This window comes from Doryrhamphus excisus, linkage group LG9, assembly GCF_037039965.1.
Source record: "Doryrhamphus excisus strain RoL-2023G ecotype Guam linkage group LG9, RoL_Dexc_Guam_v1.1, whole genome shotgun sequence".
Lineage (NCBI taxonomy): Eukaryota > Metazoa > Chordata > Actinopteri > Syngnathiformes > Syngnathidae > Doryrhamphus > Doryrhamphus excisus.
The window spans coordinates 21,269,996-21,287,709 of record NC_136365.1 but is presented as its reverse complement, the minus strand read 5'-3'; the positions used below and the strand labels follow the sequence as shown (position 1 = coordinate 21,287,709).

General features: G+C 44.9%; 6 protein-coding genes across 7 annotated transcripts; 4 read left to right on the top strand and 2 right to left on the bottom strand.

The window, feature by feature from the left end:
- Positions 1-1,577: 1,577 nt before the first annotated feature.
- tpcn3 (two pore segment channel 3) lies at positions 1,578-6,752 on the bottom strand. Its single transcript, XM_058046110.2, has 19 exons — positions 6,440-6,752; positions 6,176-6,258; positions 5,974-6,088; positions 5,765-5,893; positions 5,387-5,503; positions 5,196-5,314; positions 5,022-5,123; positions 4,824-4,950; positions 4,545-4,752; positions 4,325-4,469; positions 4,071-4,256; positions 3,143-3,207; positions 2,895-2,982; positions 2,758-2,827; positions 2,472-2,688; positions 2,286-2,376; positions 2,094-2,207; positions 1,896-2,008; positions 1,578-1,830 (listed from the first exon to the last, which is right to left on the bottom strand). The coding sequence occupies exons 1-19, from the start codon at positions 6,512-6,514 to the stop codon at positions 1,700-1,702; spliced, it is 2,295 nt and encodes a 764-aa protein (XP_057902093.2). The 5' UTR covers positions 6,515-6,752; the 3' UTR covers positions 1,578-1,699.
- Positions 6,753-7,921: 1,169 nt separating this feature from the next.
- Positions 7,922-10,231, top strand: pgap4 (post-GPI attachment to proteins GalNAc transferase 4). The gene is made up of 2 exons (XM_058046123.2): positions 7,922-8,002; positions 8,695-10,231. Exon 2 carries the CDS (start codon positions 8,771-8,773, stop codon positions 9,935-9,937), a length of 1,167 nt encoding a protein of 388 aa, XP_057902106.2. The 5' UTR covers positions 7,922-8,002; positions 8,695-8,770; the 3' UTR covers positions 9,938-10,231.
- Positions 10,232-11,550: 1,319 nt separating this feature from the next.
- LOC131134434 (myelin and lymphocyte protein-like) lies at positions 11,551-12,451 on the top strand. The gene is made up of 4 exons (XM_058079723.2): positions 11,551-11,693; positions 11,840-12,007; positions 12,081-12,206; positions 12,276-12,451. The coding sequence occupies exons 1-4, from the start codon at positions 11,604-11,606 to the stop codon at positions 12,348-12,350; spliced, it is 459 nt and encodes a 152-aa protein (XP_057935706.2). The 5' UTR covers positions 11,551-11,603; the 3' UTR covers positions 12,351-12,451.
- rrp36 (ribosomal RNA processing 36) lies at positions 11,637-17,443 on the bottom strand. 2 transcript variants are annotated; one of them, XR_013628161.1, is made up of 9 exons: positions 16,910-17,443; positions 16,362-16,644; positions 16,167-16,299; positions 16,030-16,096; positions 15,863-15,967; positions 15,712-15,786; positions 15,523-15,640; positions 15,231-15,445; positions 11,637-12,605 (listed from the first exon to the last, which is right to left on the bottom strand). XR_013628161.1 is itself a non-coding variant. In XM_058065371.2 (8 exons), exons 2-8 carry the CDS (start codon positions 16,633-16,635, stop codon positions 15,288-15,290), a joined length of 930 nt encoding a protein of 309 aa, XP_057921354.2. In that variant the 5' UTR covers positions 16,636-16,644; positions 16,910-17,442; the 3' UTR covers positions 15,130-15,287. The 2 variants fall into 2 exon arrangements, 1 of the variants encoding a protein (XP_057921354.2); XM_058065371.2 differs by lacking the exon at positions 11,637-12,605 and having other exon boundaries at positions 15,130-15,445; positions 16,910-17,442.
- LOC144899834 (uncharacterized) lies at positions 13,375-14,452 on the top strand. The gene is made up of 3 exons (XM_078793642.1): positions 13,375-13,457; positions 13,890-14,109; positions 14,218-14,452. Exon 2 carries the CDS (start codon positions 13,913-13,915, stop codon positions 14,102-14,104), a length of 192 nt encoding a protein of 63 aa, XP_078649768.1. The 5' UTR covers positions 13,375-13,457; positions 13,890-13,912; the 3' UTR covers positions 14,105-14,109; positions 14,218-14,452.
- LOC144899835 (uncharacterized) lies at positions 14,218-14,452 on the top strand. Its single transcript, XM_078793643.1, has one exon. It carries the CDS (start codon positions 14,218-14,220, stop codon positions 14,368-14,370), a length of 153 nt encoding a protein of 50 aa, XP_078649769.1. The 3' UTR covers positions 14,371-14,452.
- Positions 17,444-17,714: the final 271 nt, after the last annotated feature.

Sequence of the window (17,714 nt, the reverse complement as noted above, 5' to 3'; positions counted from 1 at the left end):
AGGACTTAAGAGGAGGAGCAACAGCAAATCATTATGGGACTTGGATGTTGGCTGATGTCATGTGACGTTTGTGCTAGGTAGATAAATAGAGCAGCACGGTCGAGTATTAAAAAGTAACGACACCATAATAAGTGTGAGGTCTTATTCAGTTACCGTCTTTGTAGCGTTTGTTCCCATTCACAATTAGCATGTTACGCGTTTTGCTTTTCCTTTGAAATTTTTTCATGTTTTCCAGTGGCTAACTTCTTGATGTTTGTGTTACAGGCCTCGCAGAGTAACCTGGTCCCAGTGTTCGTCTTGATGGTGGGTGTCTGCCTGGTGTAACAGAAAGAAGACACGTTGTGGTCGATAGGGTTCTCACGGCAGTTTGTAGCCAGTGTTTAACAATAATTCTCACCGTTCTTTAACCTGCATTTAATAGTATTACACAGTAACAAATTCTAAAACTAAGTTTTTAAAAGGTAAAAAGACCACCTACCTTAAGAATGAAGAAGAAGCATCCATCTTTGCGCTTCTTTAAAAAGGTACCTGGTCTTACAAAATTAAAATTCTGATTTTAAAATTCATATATTTGCAATTTAGCAGACATCTGTAGAAGCAGGAATTAGCACATTATGTCAGTAACGTTAGCTAGCATGTTTTAGGACGTCTCCCAACATTAGTTTGCAGTTCAAACGTCACATAAATAGCACATATTTTGCTGGGTGTTAGCTTGAGGATTTTCTTCTTTAGCTTTTATCATTGAGAATTAGCAATTTAGCAGACATTTGTTGATGCAGGAGTTAGCAACGTGTATCGGCGACGGTCGCTAGCATGTTAGCTGGGTGCATCTCAAACTCCGGGCTAGCGGTTAGCAACAGCTAGCCAGCGTTATTATTATTAGCATAGCCGGACATGAACTGGTTAGCTAACCAGAGCTACACAGCTAACAGATAGCTTACCTTTACAGGGAAGGTTGGTCATTTTCAAAGGCTCCATGGAAGTCCAAAATACTTGACCAGGAAGACGAGAGTGCAAACTCGGTGTCTGTTTGTTTTTTGGACCCAACAACACACACCTACATTGTTTAACTTACCTTATTTGTGAGTCGAAGGTAACGCATACCGCAGCTTAAATGGCATCTAGGTGGACCATTTAGGTGACGTCATTAAAATAAGTATTTTAGCGCCGCTAACATGCTAGCATAATAGTGTATACCTACGAAAATGCCCAAAAAATGTGATTATGTTAATTTAACCATGTTAACATTGCTTGCTTGCTAAAATTAGCATATTAAGACCTCACCTGATAGCTTAAGTGTCAGCTGAAGTTCATAGTTATGAAAATTTTAAATAATGATTGTATGCTAATGTTTGTGTTAACAATGCTAATATTAGCATGTTAACACCTCGCATAGTACTGTGCGGCAATGAAAATGGCAAAACTTACCCAATAATAATAATAGGAAGAAGTTTCATTAAAAACTATTTTTGTGTTTTCATTGACTAATATTTAAAATTGTTTTATGATATGAAAGTGTGCCAAACATGCAAAAAAAAAAGAAATCTGTTTATTGTGAACAGGAAGTGGACAGTGGATTCAGTCTTCATGGAAAAATAAAAGCGCCTCTGTCACTACCTCGTTGCTTTGACGCTTTAGCAGTCACTTTTATGTTTGCCACAAGAGCTCCAACTTTGAAATATCGACGAGGAAGTGCGGTCTAAGCGGTGCTGAAAGTCGGGTTGGAGAAGTTGCCGTTGGTTTGAGGGTCGGCGTCTGCATCGGCATCATCTTCCTGCTCCAGGTCGGCCTCAAAGAGTCGCTGCAGCAAGGCGTCCACTGTTCGATACCCTGACACACAGACGAGACACGTCACACGATGAATCGAAGCAACTGGACTGCGAATCTACACAAACTTTTTGAGGCGATTTTAAACATCAGGTTGGGTTTTCTGCTCTCCGTTTGTTCAGCCATCTGCTCGTTGTCGCACGTCTCCATGGAGTTCACCAAGTTGTCCTCCGCCGTCTCTCTGAGATGTAAACAAAGACAAACAGGAAGGTCAGGAAGCCAGTGAACGCTCGCTCCCAGCTAGGTAAAGGTGCGGACCAACTCACTGAGCCACGCCCAGCTCGAGTTCCTCAATCTTCTTCTCTAGAGATGTTTGCAGATCGCTCTTGTCTACAGAGTACTCCACAAAGAACGCTTCCAAGACAAAGGCCACGAAGATGCTGAAAGACATCGAGAAGTGATGTCATCGCCGGTTCAAGAAGCTGCCATGTTGCCATTTAGATGATGAGTTGTCTCACTTGATGATGATGATGACGACAACGATGTGGAAGAGGACGAAGTAGATCCTGGCGGACACGTGGGTGACGGTGGCGAATCCACTGCTGAGCAGTGAGGTCACGTTAAGGAATTAACGTCTGGACATCTACAGCATTCCACGGCACGGTGAGTATTGGCCACAAAGATGGCTGACAGCAGGAGGATATCATGCCACTGGTTGACCACGGTGAGCTCCAGCAGCAGGATGAAGGACGACACCACGTTGTTGAAGTTGTTCTTGCAGTAGTTGAGTTGAGCGAAGGTGCTTCCTTTGAGAAGAAGGTTCCCACAGTACGCCTTGGCCGGGTCGCTCGCGTCCTCGTAGAATTTCACCTTCCCTTTGAAGAGCTCCATCCCCACCATGGCGAAGATGTAGTACACCACCTGACCACCAGGAGGAGCCATTATCAGGACAAATGATAATGAACAAGGAACATGATGACGCTTTCTTACCAGGATGAGCTGGCCGAAGGTGAGGATCGCCGGTCCAATGCGGATCAGCGTGTTGATGATGGTGCGGAACCTGGATGAGCAAAAAAATTCTGTTGTTGCCCCGCCCACTCTTCCGATGATGACATCACACGTCAAACCTTTTGATGCTGTCCACAACTCGGACGAGTCGGAGGACTCGCAGGATGAAAACGATGTCAAGGATCTGGCGGCTGGTGTACCCCCCCGCTGCGACACCGATGACAGACATTAGCATGCTGCCTCTGAATTTCACCCCCACTTCCTGTTTGTAAGCGTCTCAAACTCCATTTCAATAGGTACACCTGTTGCTAATATTTCAGCTGTACCCAATGAAGTGGTCACATGATGAGAGAAGAAGAGAGCTCACATGACTTGAGGGTGGAGTTAATGATGGTGGCGATGAGAGCACAGACGACAATGATGGTGTCAAACCTGCAAACAGGAAGTGACATGAAGTGTGTTGGTGGAAGTAACTGAAGCGGCACCCAAAATGGCCGCTGGTGCCATTGCAGATTTAAATGGGGCTTGTTGTGCTTGGCGCAATTGGAAGTGAATCCTTATAAGGGTTGCGGGGGTATGCTGGAACCTATCCCAGCTGACTTCGGGCATGATGCGGGGTACAACCTGGACTGGTGGGCAGCCAATCGCAGGGCACATATAGACAAACAACCATTCACACTCACATTCATACCTATGGACAATTTGGAGTGGCTAATTAACCTAGCATGATTTTGGAATGTGGGAGGAAACCGGAGTACCCGGAGAAAACCCACGCATGCACAGGGATCCCCAAGTGGAGATCCGGGTCTTCCCGATCTTGTGACTATGTTGCCTACATGCTAACCACTTGGAAGACATTTTGCACGCTCAATTTTTCCATGTTCTTTGTCAATGCGATCCAGACTTCCTTATATGGATTGCATATTGCCTGCACTTGGTAAACGCGGACCTGCGTATAAGGAAGTTCTCGGAAGTGTTTGGGAGCGTGACTAATCACAGCGGAGTGGGCGTACCTAGAGGAGGGCTGGGGTGGAGTAAATTAAACAGACTATTTGGGTTGGAAACACTGCAGAAAGTGGGTGCAGAATCTGGAAGCTCTAGAAAGCTTTCTGTTTGGGTTATTGTGTGAAGCTGCTCTATAGGAGTCCACAACTCCAAAGTGCCAAAAATGAGAATAATAGGTCCCATTTTAAAAAGTTAAGATGCTTGTGATTTCCTGTCATTAACGCTTGTTGTTCATCGGTGAGGCGTTTGTGTGTGTGTGTGTGTGTGTGTCTGTGTGTGTGTGGACTCACCAGTTCCAGAAGTTGTGTCTGGAGAAGAAGCTTCTGGGCTCACACACATAGAGTTTGAGCAGGATCTCCAGCAGGTACAGCGCTAGAAAGACCCACTCGGAATTGGCGATCACGGGACTCTCCTCGTCCAGCCCGATGAAAACGGCGTTCACCAGGATGATGATGTCGTACGTAATCACAAACGCTCTGAAACCGCCGCCAAAGGAAGATCACTTTTTTGCGTCCACCATCCCGTCCTTGCCAAACCTTCTCACCTGTGCTGGACCAGTCTGCAGAGGAAGCGGCTGGGCGCTGAGAGGTAGAGAGCGGGGCTCAGGCGTAGAAGTGGGTGTGGCCTGGATTTGAGCGTAATCACTTCGATGTTGAGCAGGTCGGCGAGCTGGATGAACGCTTTTTTGTCTAACGACCAAGAGACCACAAAGGTTAAAGGTCAGGCTGCAGTACAGCCGAGCTCGAAACATGTTGACTGCGTACCGATGGCGCCGCGGTTCTTGTCGTCCGTGACGCTCCACAGCAGCTCGATGTGGGCGTGGCTGATGTCCGGCTGAACCAATCGGATCAGTCGGGTCCAGCAGGCACGGCTCACCAGCGGTTCTCCCCCCTCACCCGTTCGCTCCTGCAGCACAGCGAAGGCCCGTGCCATCTTGTGGCGCTTGGCACGCACCAGCTGCCGTACTTCCTCCTGCCGGACACAGAAGGCGCCGCCGTGACCTCACGCTTACACTGAGCTCACGCGGTCACATGACTTCGCACCTTAAGATACTTCTTGTAGTTATTGAAGACGACAGCCAGGAAGACGGACATGAAGATGTACGTGTTGACCAGGATGTAAACAATGAAGAAAATGGCGAAGGCCGAGCTCGCGTTGTAAGCCGGCATCCTGCCAACGAACGACAAGCAAGCGCGTTCAGAACGGCCATCTTTTCTTTGTATTCCCACGAGATGCCTCACATGACGTCGGGGCTGTTGGCGGTGGTGACGAGCACGTAAAGGTCAAAGACGGCGTCCACGTAGTTAGTGAAGTACGGCGCTCCGTCCACCGTCCTCAAACCTCTGACGGACAGACAAGAGTCACAACATTAGGAACACCTCCCCCGTATCTGACAAGACGTTGATGATGCTTACCGCTTGCTGAAGAGTTTAAGCGCCATCAGAGAGAAGACGAGGATGCTGAAGATGAAGAGCAGGAAGACGTACAAAATCTGAGGGAGAGCGTTGCGGATGCTGCGAAATGCTCGCCGCAGCTTAACACACACGCCAGGTTAGCACGAGCACGAGGATGCGTTCACAGGAAACGCTGAGGTCATGTGACCTACCTGTCGCCCCTCTGTCACGTTGACCAACAGGAGCGGACGCAAGACTCGTGACCAGCGGACGCCGTAGCAGCCGGCCGCGTGCAGGGCGCCGTAAATGATCATGTCCACCAGTGTTAGCTAAGCGACACACACGCGGAAACAAACACACTTGAAGATCTGTTCCTACGCTCCCAACTGATTCTAATGTTTTGCATGATGCCATGTCAGCACATTGGCGCTGCGTCAGACAGGAAGTGAACAAACTTTCTCCACACACAATCAGGAAGTGACCTTCCAGTAGCATCAACTCATCTCCATGAGCACACCAGCATAATGGCTAACACCATTGCAACGTTAGCTCCTCCCACTCAACCGCTCATGCCACTAAGCCCCTCCTACCGCCAAGATGACGATCATGCAGATGTTTTTGGGGTCCTTCCAGAACTTGTCACGCGGGATCACTTTGGCGTAGTGCACGAGTCGCAGAGCGAAGATGTGCACACACAGCAACTCCATCAACATGGTCGCCTGACAGGAAAGAAGAAGAAGACTTGCACTTCCTGTTTAGGACCCTTGCCACTTCCTCCTCTGCGTGCGAGCCAGCTCACCCATGGCGGCAGAGGCAGGACAGCGGGATCCTCGCAGATTGCCAAGGACAAATGGAGCAGGATGAAGAAGTAGATGAGGACCTGAGGAAGTCTGTGGTTGTACAGCAGATACAACCTGGAACATTTCAAAATAAAAGCACGACATGAGCGCTTGACTAGAAGGAAAGAAGAGAAACAACAACACCCCGAGGGTGATGGTCACCTGACGGCCTGCGGCGATGTGTCGAAGAAGATGTTCCTGTTGTATTGAGCATCCGAAACGTAAACAGACGCCAGGTCGAAATCCTGCAACACACTTGGTTAACTTTTCAAAATAAAACTTCAATTGAGATGACAAACTAAGCACATAAACAACAGCATTTATCGAGTAGAAGTCACGTGACCAACAAACCCACATGCTTTATAGTTTTTTATGGAAGTCCACTGAGAAGTCCAAAGTATGACTGCTGTCATGTGATCGTCTCACCTCTTTGCTTTTTGCTTCGTTTGCATGTTCTTTTCCTGCGCACGCACGCGCGTCTCCACTGCTCGTGCTCGTCATCTGCCGGTCTTTTCCAAACTTATTTCTCCAACTTGGCACAAGTCAAGTCGCTCTTGAGGACTTCGTCGAGGACTCGAAGAGGACAAGATGTTCCGGCAGGCAAGAATACGCTTGTTTTTTAAGTGTCTGGGGGAGAAGAAGCAGCAGCAGGCATCGCCAAGATGTTTCCTTTGCAGCTTGACTTCATCTCTGCTTGGAGCTGAGCAGGAGCAGTGCTGCGTTCAAAGTACGCAGGAAATATGACCTACCAGCAGACAGGAACGTCGCCTTGACCCTTTTTACTTCAATACCAATCGTGTCGTAAATGTTAAAATGTCTTCTTTTAATTCTGATGGTGTAATTATGATAACAGCCCATCACAAGATGAGATTGTTTTGTACACAAATACATGTTTTTAATAATATGTACATATTAAACACTTAACATGCATACTTAACTTGAACTTTTAATTGGGAGTTGAAGGATGTTTTTGCTCAAATTAATATATATATATCGCTATTTACCCATTTTTTTTTAAATCGCCTTGTGTTTAAAACTAGCTTTTTGTGATTCAGCTATCTATTGTGTCAGTGAATGCAGCACACGTTGTCACGTGATGCTACAGGGTGGACACCGGAATTTGAGTCGTCACGTAGTAAAAAGTAAAAAGTACAAATCTAAAAAGTGATGCATGGTGATTTCTTTTCATTTTTCTTAATTTTTTATCAATTTTCTCTTTCACTCAAAGTTTTTTTCATAGCATATCTGTATTTAATATGACATGTTTCCAGTTTTGTTTTTGTTCTGTCTGAATAGTAGTCTTACAGATATTTTACAGATTTTTTTTTAAAAATCACATTACTACTGTTCTTTAAAACTGCATTATTGATATAAAATGTGTTATATGTAAAAGTGGGTAAATACACAAAATGCAACACTTCCAGAGTTGAGTACCATCTACAGGTACACCACAGCTAGCATTAGCATAGTTTTACCGACATTGCTAGCAAAGTTTAAATTAAGATTAAGCTTTAATTTACATATCATTTACTGTACATATGACATTGTAACAGCAGGAGGGACAAAAAAAGTGAGTAAAAACATATCAAAATAAAATAATTTTAATATTTTATCTTGGCACTTACCACATTTCAGTGTCCCATTAATGTTTGATGTTTGATGTTCCCTCTCTGGGAGCTCACAAGAAATGTCAGCCTAATGATAGCACCGTGTTTATAGTGCACATGTGTGTTACTGTGTATGTTGTTTGAGTTATTAATAATAAAATTGTGTTAAGAAATGTTTTTCTGTGTTTCTAATTTTTCTCATTTAGGACGATAATATTTAGCCATTTTATCAAAGTGTACACACAACGTACAACTTTATTGAATACATGTACAGTAACACATATCCACTTAGCCCCGCCCACCTCTCGTGCTCCCCATCATGGCGGACTTTCAGCTCCATACGATACGATATCCTAGCTAACTCTACATCCTTGGGGAAACGGTAAGTACAGCCCTACACGGTAGATTTCTTCTGGCTCTCAAAGAGGCGGTCCTATGTTTTACAATTTCTGTAATCTTGCTGTAGAATATGTTACATTTTCTAAGAAACTCTCTTCAACGCCATAGTATTTTTTACGGTTTCTAGTATAAACAACCAGTGGGTAGAGCGACACTTCTCGTGCGTGCTCCCCCGCCAAACGACACAGAAGTCCGGGCAGCGTGAGGGAGAATTGTCGTAGTAGCTCCTGGAGCCAAGTTCATTTCATGTCGGCGGCTGTCTGTTTCTGTGAGTGTTTTTAAATTGACATTTTACTTGTGGAGCAAAGCTGGTTAGCTTCTATGTTGCCAGTTGTCTTAGTTCGCTTAATATGCGGAAGTGACGGAGACGCCCATTGACAGTGAAACTACTAGAACCGTAATGACTGCTATGGTGGTTATTTGTATGTAATTTGGATTATCATTAAAAAGATGTAATAATAAATTGGTGGAATAGGTTAAAAAACACATCAGGACACTAAATGAAAACAATATATAATGATTGATGTTTTATTTCACTGCCTTCTGCTACTCTAACTGGGTTCTTGCACCCATTTTTCTGTGTTTTTGGATCCCTTCAATATTTCCGCGTTGTTGAACTGCGGCAACAAGAGGTGGAAATATTGAAATACTGCAATATCATGTGTTTGCCCACAGATTACAAGTTCTCCAGAAGGTGTCATCACCTCCCGTGGACGTTGCTTGTCTCTCAGGTCAAAGTGCACGCCGCCTGATGCGTCAGCAACTGTCCCGACTAAGGCGCCACCTGCGATGGTCCAGCGTGCCGATTCAGGCGCTGTTACTCTTTGTCTTCACGTTCTGCGTGCTGCTTCCCGTGTGCTGCCACCGCCTTCCATACTCGTACTTCTTCCTCAGGTCCGCCTACCTGGACGCCATAAGCGAGGATGCTTTGCAGGAGAGCCTGCGGCGAGGTCAGCACGCTCTACGCTTTTGGCAGAGCTCCTCTGTGAACTTTTTGGACGTGGCGTCCGGCCCTGAGATGTTGGTTACCGTGGTCACGGCACAACGTCAAGATGGGCGTGACTTCCATTATCTGCTGCAGGTGATGCACCGCTTGAGCGTTCTGCTGGGTCGATGCGGGAAACGGCGGTGCGCTGAGGTTCTTCTGTGCGATGTGGAGAGGAACCCTCAGAATAACAAAGACGCCAGACTTTTAGAGAGGAACTTCAAAGTAATCCGCAGACGAGACGGGAATCCGGAGCACGTGAACATCTTTGAGCGGGAGAAACGGGATTACTCGTTTTGCCTGCGTCACGCCTTCAACTCGGTGCAGCCCAGGAACATGGTAGTCCTAGAAGATGATGCACTCCCCCATCAGAACTTCTTTCAGGTGGTCCAGGACTTGGTGAGTCGGCGCTTTGCCGCGCACACTCTCTACGTCAAGCTGTACCATCCTGAGAGGCTGCAGCGCTACTGGAACCCTGAGCCGTACCGCATCCTGGAATGGTTTGCACTCGGACTGGTGGGTGCCACGTTGGTGCTCCTCACGCTTCCCTACTGGAATCCCTGCTCCTTCTCATTCACGACGTCCGCACTACACGTCCTGATTCTCACCGTCTACATAATGGCCGCCGCTGAGCTCCTGGGCCGCCATTACCTGCTGGAGGTGCGCCGTCTCTCCCCTCAGCTGTACGCCGTTTCCCCCGCCACCGAGTGCTGCACCCCCGCCATGCTGTTCCCCGGGAACGCGTCCCTGAGGGTGGCCCGCTACCTGGACGACGCTTTCTGCAGCAAAGGCAACGCCAAAGATACAGTTCTGTACAAAATAGCACGCAGCGTCCCGGGAGAACGAGCTCACAGCGTGGAACCCAACCTCATCAGGCACATCGGGGCCTTCTCCTCCATCAGGCCCAACCCGGTCCGCCCCAAACTTTTGTGACAGAACCACGTTGTTCGTTAAGAACAAACAAACAAACAAAACAAAATACATTTAAGCAAAGTTGATAAATCATCATCATAAGAGACCCTTAAACATCTCAGTTGCATTCAGATGACCCGGAAATGAAAGTTTCGGGAAAAGCGTGACTGTTGCAAGGTTTTCTTTTATTTACTGTATATGTTGTGATCTTTTTGACCAACTTGATTGCATTTATTGGAATTTTGCTTGACTTCAATAAAAAAAATAGTGGATTAGCCACATTGCACTGCCTTGAGAACTGCATATTATGTATTATTTATTTATTATTTATTACATTTCTAATATAGGGTTTTAAAATGACTGTTTGGATGTGGCATTTTTTAGTGAAAATATTTCAAAATAACACATTTTAATATGCGTGGGTTTTCTCAGGGTAACCCGGTTTCCTCCCACATTCCAAAAAAAAAAACATTCTAGGTTAATCGGTGACTCCAAATTGTCCATAGGTATGAATGTGAGTGTGAATGGTTGTTTGTCTATATGTGCCCTGTGATTGGCTGGCCACCAGTCCAGGGTGCCTGAAGACAGCTGGGATAGGCTCCAGCACGCCCCCGACCGTAGTGAGGATAAGCGGTAGAAAATGAATGGATGAATGATGTTTTGCAAATTTGGAGTGGTCAGACCGGAGCAGGAGGGGATAGAAAAGAAGAAAAAAGAAAACAGACGGGGGAGTGCATTTTTAGACAAAATGTCTAAACAACGATGCCACAACGATGCTACCCCGGTTTCCTCCCACATTCCAAAAAAAAAAAACATGCTAGGTTAATTAGCCACTCCAAATTGTCCATAGGTATGAATGTGAGTGTGAATGGTTGTTTGTCTATATGTGCCCTGTGATTGGCTGGCCACCAATCCAGGGTGTACCCCACCTCTCGCCTGAAGACAGCTGGGATAGGCTCCAGCACCTCACTCGGTAGAAAATGAATGAATTATTATACCAGGAAACTGATATTTTTCCCCAAGGTTATTGTACCATCACACATACGTTTACGTTTCTATACACACACCAATATTGCAGTACTATCCTGGCGTGTATAGTACACTTTAAATGTGGCGGTGTGTGTGTGCGCTACAGTTACATTCAACACGTCAATAAGGTCAACAAAAGAGGACAAAAGCTCAAGTGATGTGTGACCGTTACTATGGCAACAACACAAGATGTCACATCCGACTTCAATGTCAGTGTCTTCGGTGACCTCACCTGTGTGGACGTGTGGGTTGTTTCTACACCAGTCAGATGCCAATGACATGAAGAGATCCCGGTCCATAATGGATAGAGACAATTGTCCTAACCTGTTGAGACAACAGGTTACCATGGCAACAACACAAATTATATTTTGACAATTTAACAGTCAGGGAACAACGAGCATGTCGAGCAGAAAAAAACATAGCTCGTAACAATTAGCTTGCTGTGTTGGGTCACCTGTACAGCGCTGCGGTCACGTGTCTGCAATTAGCTCCGGTTGTCATAGCGACAAGAGTCATCCGACTCAAACACTGAAGAGCCGTCCACAACCCGCCAGGCAGTGTCGTCCCGCTGCGTGCGCGTGCTCTCCCGGGAGATGATTCCACGTCTCGTGGCTACTTGAGCCTTTTGTGTGGTGGACTTTGTGGGATCAGCGGCAGCATGGCGTCCAACACCCACACCATGGAGAGCCTTCCCAGCGGCATGAGGATCTGCTGCACCGTCCCCGACTTCCTCTACCTGCCTGAACTGGTCACTACTTTTTTTTTTCTACTAAACTTATTTTATATGTACTAATTATTGTGTGTGTGGGAGGGGGTCAAAGGTGAGTGGGCGGAGTCAAAACAAATGTCAACATTATAGTCGGATTGTTTCTTCTGCACATACTGTGTGTGTAGGTATTTGGTGGTCTGGTGTGGATCCTGGTGGCGTGCACGCTGGTGGTCCCAGAGAACCCCCAAGGCTGGGTGATGTTCGTGTCCGTCTTCTGCTTCGTCCTCACCTTCCTGTGGATGCTGATGTTCGCCTGCGGCTGCCATTCCAACAAAAGCAGCTGGGCAGCAGCAGTGAGTTACTTTTTCTTCTTCGTTGGTTCCTTTTTGTGGACCAAGATGTCTGCTGTTTTTTTTTTTTTCTCAGGACTTTGTCTATCATTTCATCGCCGCTGTCTTCTACCTGAGCGCCTCGGTGGCGTTGGCGAAGGTGACTCTGGACATGAGGGGCGGCGTTGACTTCCAGAACTACCAACTGGATATCTCAGCTGTGGTTTGTCTTAATACACACAGTCACATGACACAGTGTGACATGTTCAAGTAATATGTGTGTTGCTTTCAGGTGTTCTCGTACACAGCAACGCTGCTCTACTTTGTGCACGCCATCTTGTCAGCCGTACGATGGAAGTCCTTCTAGAACCGTCTACAGACACTCATGTCGTATTGTATTATTGTTTAAAGCGTTGTGGCTAACTTGTTTCTATTTATTATCTTTGAAGTGTTTGCTATTAAATTATGTTTTGGAATACCTTTATTGGAATAATGTGACAGGGTTTTTTTCGAGGCATGGTTGCTATGGTAACAGATGGTAAAATACATACCGCTCTGACCATTGGCCGCACTACAGCGTGCTGCATTGTTTTCGCCCTGCAGGGGATCAACACGAAACCACCTTTAACACACACACACACACACACATACACACACACACACACGGCAGGTGTGATGATGAATGAATCATTAATGAAGCGTCTCCATGACAACACACACAAGCTGATTAAGTTAACGTCATAAATAGACAATACGTGCTTTAGCGCAATTTAACAAGTAAAAACGTTTGTAAACAAAAAGAGGTCAAAGGTTAAAACTACTATGACAGTTACTGTGTCACTGTGCGGTCCCCATGCTGAAGCCTGACTAAAAAAAAAAAGGTATTTAAAAAAAACAAAATGTTTTAAGCTGCATTTAATCCTTTTGTTTTCATACAACATAAACAACGGTTTAGAATGAACGATTTTATAAATAACGTCATAAATTGACAATACGTGCTTTAGCACAATTTAACAAGTAAAAACATTTGTAAACAAAAAGAGGTCAAAGGTTAAAACTACTATTACTACAAGAAATAACGAATTGTTGTAAGATAACTAAAGTTGTATTGTATCATAGAATCATTAAGTCGAAAGTTCCTAAAACGACTTTGACCAATTATTAGGAAATACATTTTTAAATTATTACGAAATGACTCCCGCGTGCAAGTTAGCGGCTGTTCCTGTGTCACTGTGCGGTTCCCCGTGCTGATGCCTGACTTAAAAAAACGTATTTTTAAAAAAATAAAGTGTTTTAAGCTGCAATTAATAGTTTTGTTTTCATACAACATAAACAATGTTTTAGAAGGAACGGTTTTATTTCCGGTTTTTGTTTCCTAAAATTTTTTTTTTAAGCACCATTTTGTTCAGGCACTTTCTGTTACATCACATCCGGTAGACCTGATGGCTGGCCCAGGAAGAAGCGCTTTCTGAAGGTGATTCAGTTAATGATTTCTATCTTTTTATGTCAATTATTGTCGTTTTTCGTGGTTATGGTGACAGTTAAGCGGCGATACTAGCGATTGCGTCAAGTATTGACTATTTATCGCTTTTTTCGTATCGTTCATTCAAGACAAACGAGTCAGTGGACACTTGGTTTCAGTACACGTACACTTGGCCCACAACGATTCAGTCTTTTGAACCTTTTAACTGACAAAAACACGACATTGAACATCTTATAGCTTCTTTTATGCTTACTGAATGTGATTGTTTTTTATATAACATTTCTTGGTACACCAACCTCAAACGTTGTCATTGGGGGTCTTATAACGGTCGCTACATGTTGGACACGTCGTCTCCAATGAAGAAGTAAACCATTGATTTCCCTCATAGTAGAGGACCTGTCACCGATTTGTGTGTTTTAACAGAACCCTATTGTCAGAGACGCGTGATGGGCTTGCGTGACGTGTGGCGGCAATACAAGGTTCTGCTGGTGATGGGCACCAGTCTGGTTCTGATCCATCTGGGCTGGTACCAGCTGAAGGCCTCCCCCCTGCTGCACAAACAAATCACACAGGACGCCGTTCCAGAACCCGCCATCGTCACCTTTGTGTCTCAGCCCGAGGCCGCCAGGAGAAAGTAGCTGAGGTAATCGCAGCAGCGCCCCTCACTCCGTCACGGAAGTGGGCCAGCTTGTTCCACGCATCCACTCATGGCAGAAACCTGTCGCTAACGTTGGGAATGTTTTATTTGCAGATGAAAGCTAACAGCTGGCTGAAGAGGAATTGGATGTGGGTGGTGGGCGGAGCCTTCCTGAGTGTGCACGCGTGCACGTGGTTGATGCAGCGAGCCGTTAGGAGCTCTGTACACTCTGAGGTGACGCAACAGAAAGATGCTAAAGCGGACTGACCTTGCACTTGAACTCAAGGACTTTATTGTGTGTGGTAAAAGTAACCCGATTATGTAATTAAAATATCATCAAATGTCATAACTTTGTCTTTTATTTAACGTGATGGACAGAACGATTGTTTGAACGATGATTCTACAACGGATTGTTCGACTCCAAAGAACAATTACAGCTTGTCCGCTGCAGCGCTAAGTTCCGCCTGCATGGCTAATATGCTAGGATGGGGGCCCCTCGTTATTATTAATGAGCTTCGCTGGTTTGCCAGTCACGTGGAGGTGCGGAACTACCTTCATATGCGAACTCCAAAACATGACAAGTCGGATGCTTACATTGAAATACATGTTAGTTTACTTTTATTTACTTTACTTTTACTTAACCGCAGTTAAATTTGTATTGAACTGCATTTCAATTAATTACTTTACAATTAAAATAACAAAGAATAAATGGATAAAATGGATATGTGAAATAATATAAAATACAATGGAAGCTCAGTTAGCATTGGCCTGGTTAGCATGTTTTTGGTTAATGTTGAAAATTAACTAAAACTTTGCCTCGGTTAGCGTATGCCACGTATCTTATGTTATTAATACACTGTGAATCCAACTGTGTTCTTAATTAATCACAATTAATTAAACACTAATACTAATCTAGATACGGCATATCCATATCCTCAAACTCAGAAGTGTTTTAAAACTTAAGACAGGCTTTAGTCGTTCAACTAAACTGCATACATAATTTAAAAGTAACGTTACGTTGTCGAGTAAGATGTTTGTTTCATTTATTGAAAAAGATTAAGTAAGCTATGATTTTTACATGAAGAAAAACAATAAAATAAGCTGGTCCTATGCGGACGTAGACCAACCTGAAGTAGACACTCCCAACAGCGTCCAGAATCCGTACGACCCGGAATGCATCACCCTCACTGTGCTTTTCCCGGCTTGTTCTGCTGTTGCCGTGGCAACTTCCTGCGATCTTTGACGGCATTTCTCTTCCTCTTCTTGCTCAGGAATTTCTCAAGCTTGCCGCTCTTCTTCAGCTGAGTATACCTCTCGGCCAGACGCACCTTCTTCTTATCGCCTGTTTTCACGTCAAACGCAGAACAACGCGATGAGTTCATGGTGACAATGGCGACAAGGAATAAACAAACACGATACCTTTTTTGAGGAAGAAGGGTCGCGCTCCTTTATTCGCTTGTTCTCGCTGCTCCTTCTTGAACTGAAGCTCCTGCTCCCTCTGCTGCTCTCTGCTCAGTCTTGCTCGCTCCTGATTGGCCTGCAGAACACCGACACGTCTGTCACATCTGCCGCAATACTCAGTGTGACAAAAAAGGGGCGGAGACTCACCATCTTCTTGAGGAGGAAGTTGAGTTTCTCCTTCTCGTCGCTGTTCTTGGTCTTCTTCAGCTCCTTTTGGATGGCCTGCACAAAAAGCGAAAGCGTCGGTGTGTAGCTCCGCGCACAAAGACACAAGGTGATGCCGAGAGTGGGCGTGGACCTGCGTCTCTCGCCGTCTGATGTCATGAATGAAGTTGTACGTCCTCTCGAAGATGTCCGCCTTGTACTCTCCCGACAGGTCGTCAAAGCGAGGGTCTCGTAGCGTCTGAATGCGGTTAGTAGCTCGTGAGTGTTTTCTTTGTTTATGTTTTGGGCTGTTTTACTCACCGCTTTCTTCACAGGAACCACCTGGCGAAGAAATGGCGCCGCTTTCTTGGAGGACATCTCCATGGGCCTGAAGACAAAACGAAGTGAGTCGCCCACGTTGTTTGGGTCATGTGATATGGTAATAATCATCACCTCACCTGTTCTTGTTGACACGTTTGCGCTTGGCGCTCTGCTGACGCTTGGTGAGACCGTAGGCCATCTCCTGGTACACTTTGGTGCCCACTTTATTTTGAAGTTCCATGACTTCCTCAAAGGACATTTTGGAAAGTTCTGGCAACAACACTCACAAGTTACTCTCACATCACACACACACTTTTAAATATGGTTCTCACCTTTTTTTATGTCATCCCTCGTCTGAATCCCTGATTCGTCCTCATCGCCATCATCCTCATCTTCACTGCCATCATCCTCATCTTCACTGCCATCATCCTCCTCCTCTTCTTCGTTGTCATCAGATCCTTCAACATCTCGCTCTTCATCCTCACTGCATTCCTCCACCTCCTGAGCTCCTCTCTCCATCAACAGAGCGAAGTTCTTCTCCACATCAGAGTCTTCTTCGTCGCTGCTGTCGGTCGCCATCTTGGCCTTCTTCTCTGCTCGCTTCATGTTTATCCACTAACAAATTCAATTTAATTAAAAGATGCAAGCTTCTAAACATGTCACAGTGTAAAGTTAGCGGCCTTTAGCGGTCACAGAGGAGACAAAGTACAGGTAAGATTTGACAAATTAGCTTGTTGTAGCCATCTGTAATACAGCACATGTGTTAGCCTCGAAAAAAATTTAAACCAACGCGAATATTAGTTACACAACAAATTGATTTTTTACATATAAATAAGTTGTTAAACAACAGTCGAAATTATTTAACAGCAACGTGTCTTACCTGAGAAGCAGATGAATGTTGAAACAGGAACAGCTTTAATGTACTTTACTTCTGATCTGGCACGCGCAGGGCAACACAACGAGTCCACAATGGCTTCCGGTTTTTGTTTTCTACTTTGGATCGTCTCAAAAGTTGACTTCTTAACGAATGTTACAGTTTTCTAGCCCAACTATGCTACCACTGTGCAAGCGCGTTAATAAGACGTCATTTCCTACTGTGCAGTTGCTTTCACAATAAAATCGTGCCACGTGTGATTGGTGGTAAGAGAGTCAGTTCACGTTCAGATACTGGGTCTGCTCTTGTTTACATTAACAATATTCATATGTCGTTATTATATAGCCCATCTCATGACATAAATATATACATTTAGTAGTCGGTTTCACTGTCGGTATTTTACTTTGAAACATGTTTTGTATTTCCGGTCAAGGTTTTTTTTAACGTATATTAACAAGAAAAGGGATTTATCTGGTTGCTAAGAGACGCTCGGGAACAGCTGTCAGTTGTCGTGACCATACATGTAAATTTGAACCTTCAAAATAAAAACCTCGGCTGGTAACAAATTTTAATTAATGAGACACAACACATCATTATTACACTAAAGTTGTCAGGTATATTATTTATGCCAATTAGTTAAAATTGTACCTACACAATGGAGTGTATTTCAAAATATTTCAATTGCAACGTTCCAATTGGCTCTTATGCTGAAGAACCAATGCGGAAGCTGTTCTTGTCACGCACCAGCGCTTTACGTGCTGTGCATGAATTGAATGATCGTGATCCTCACACACATGCTCAAAGTAATCGT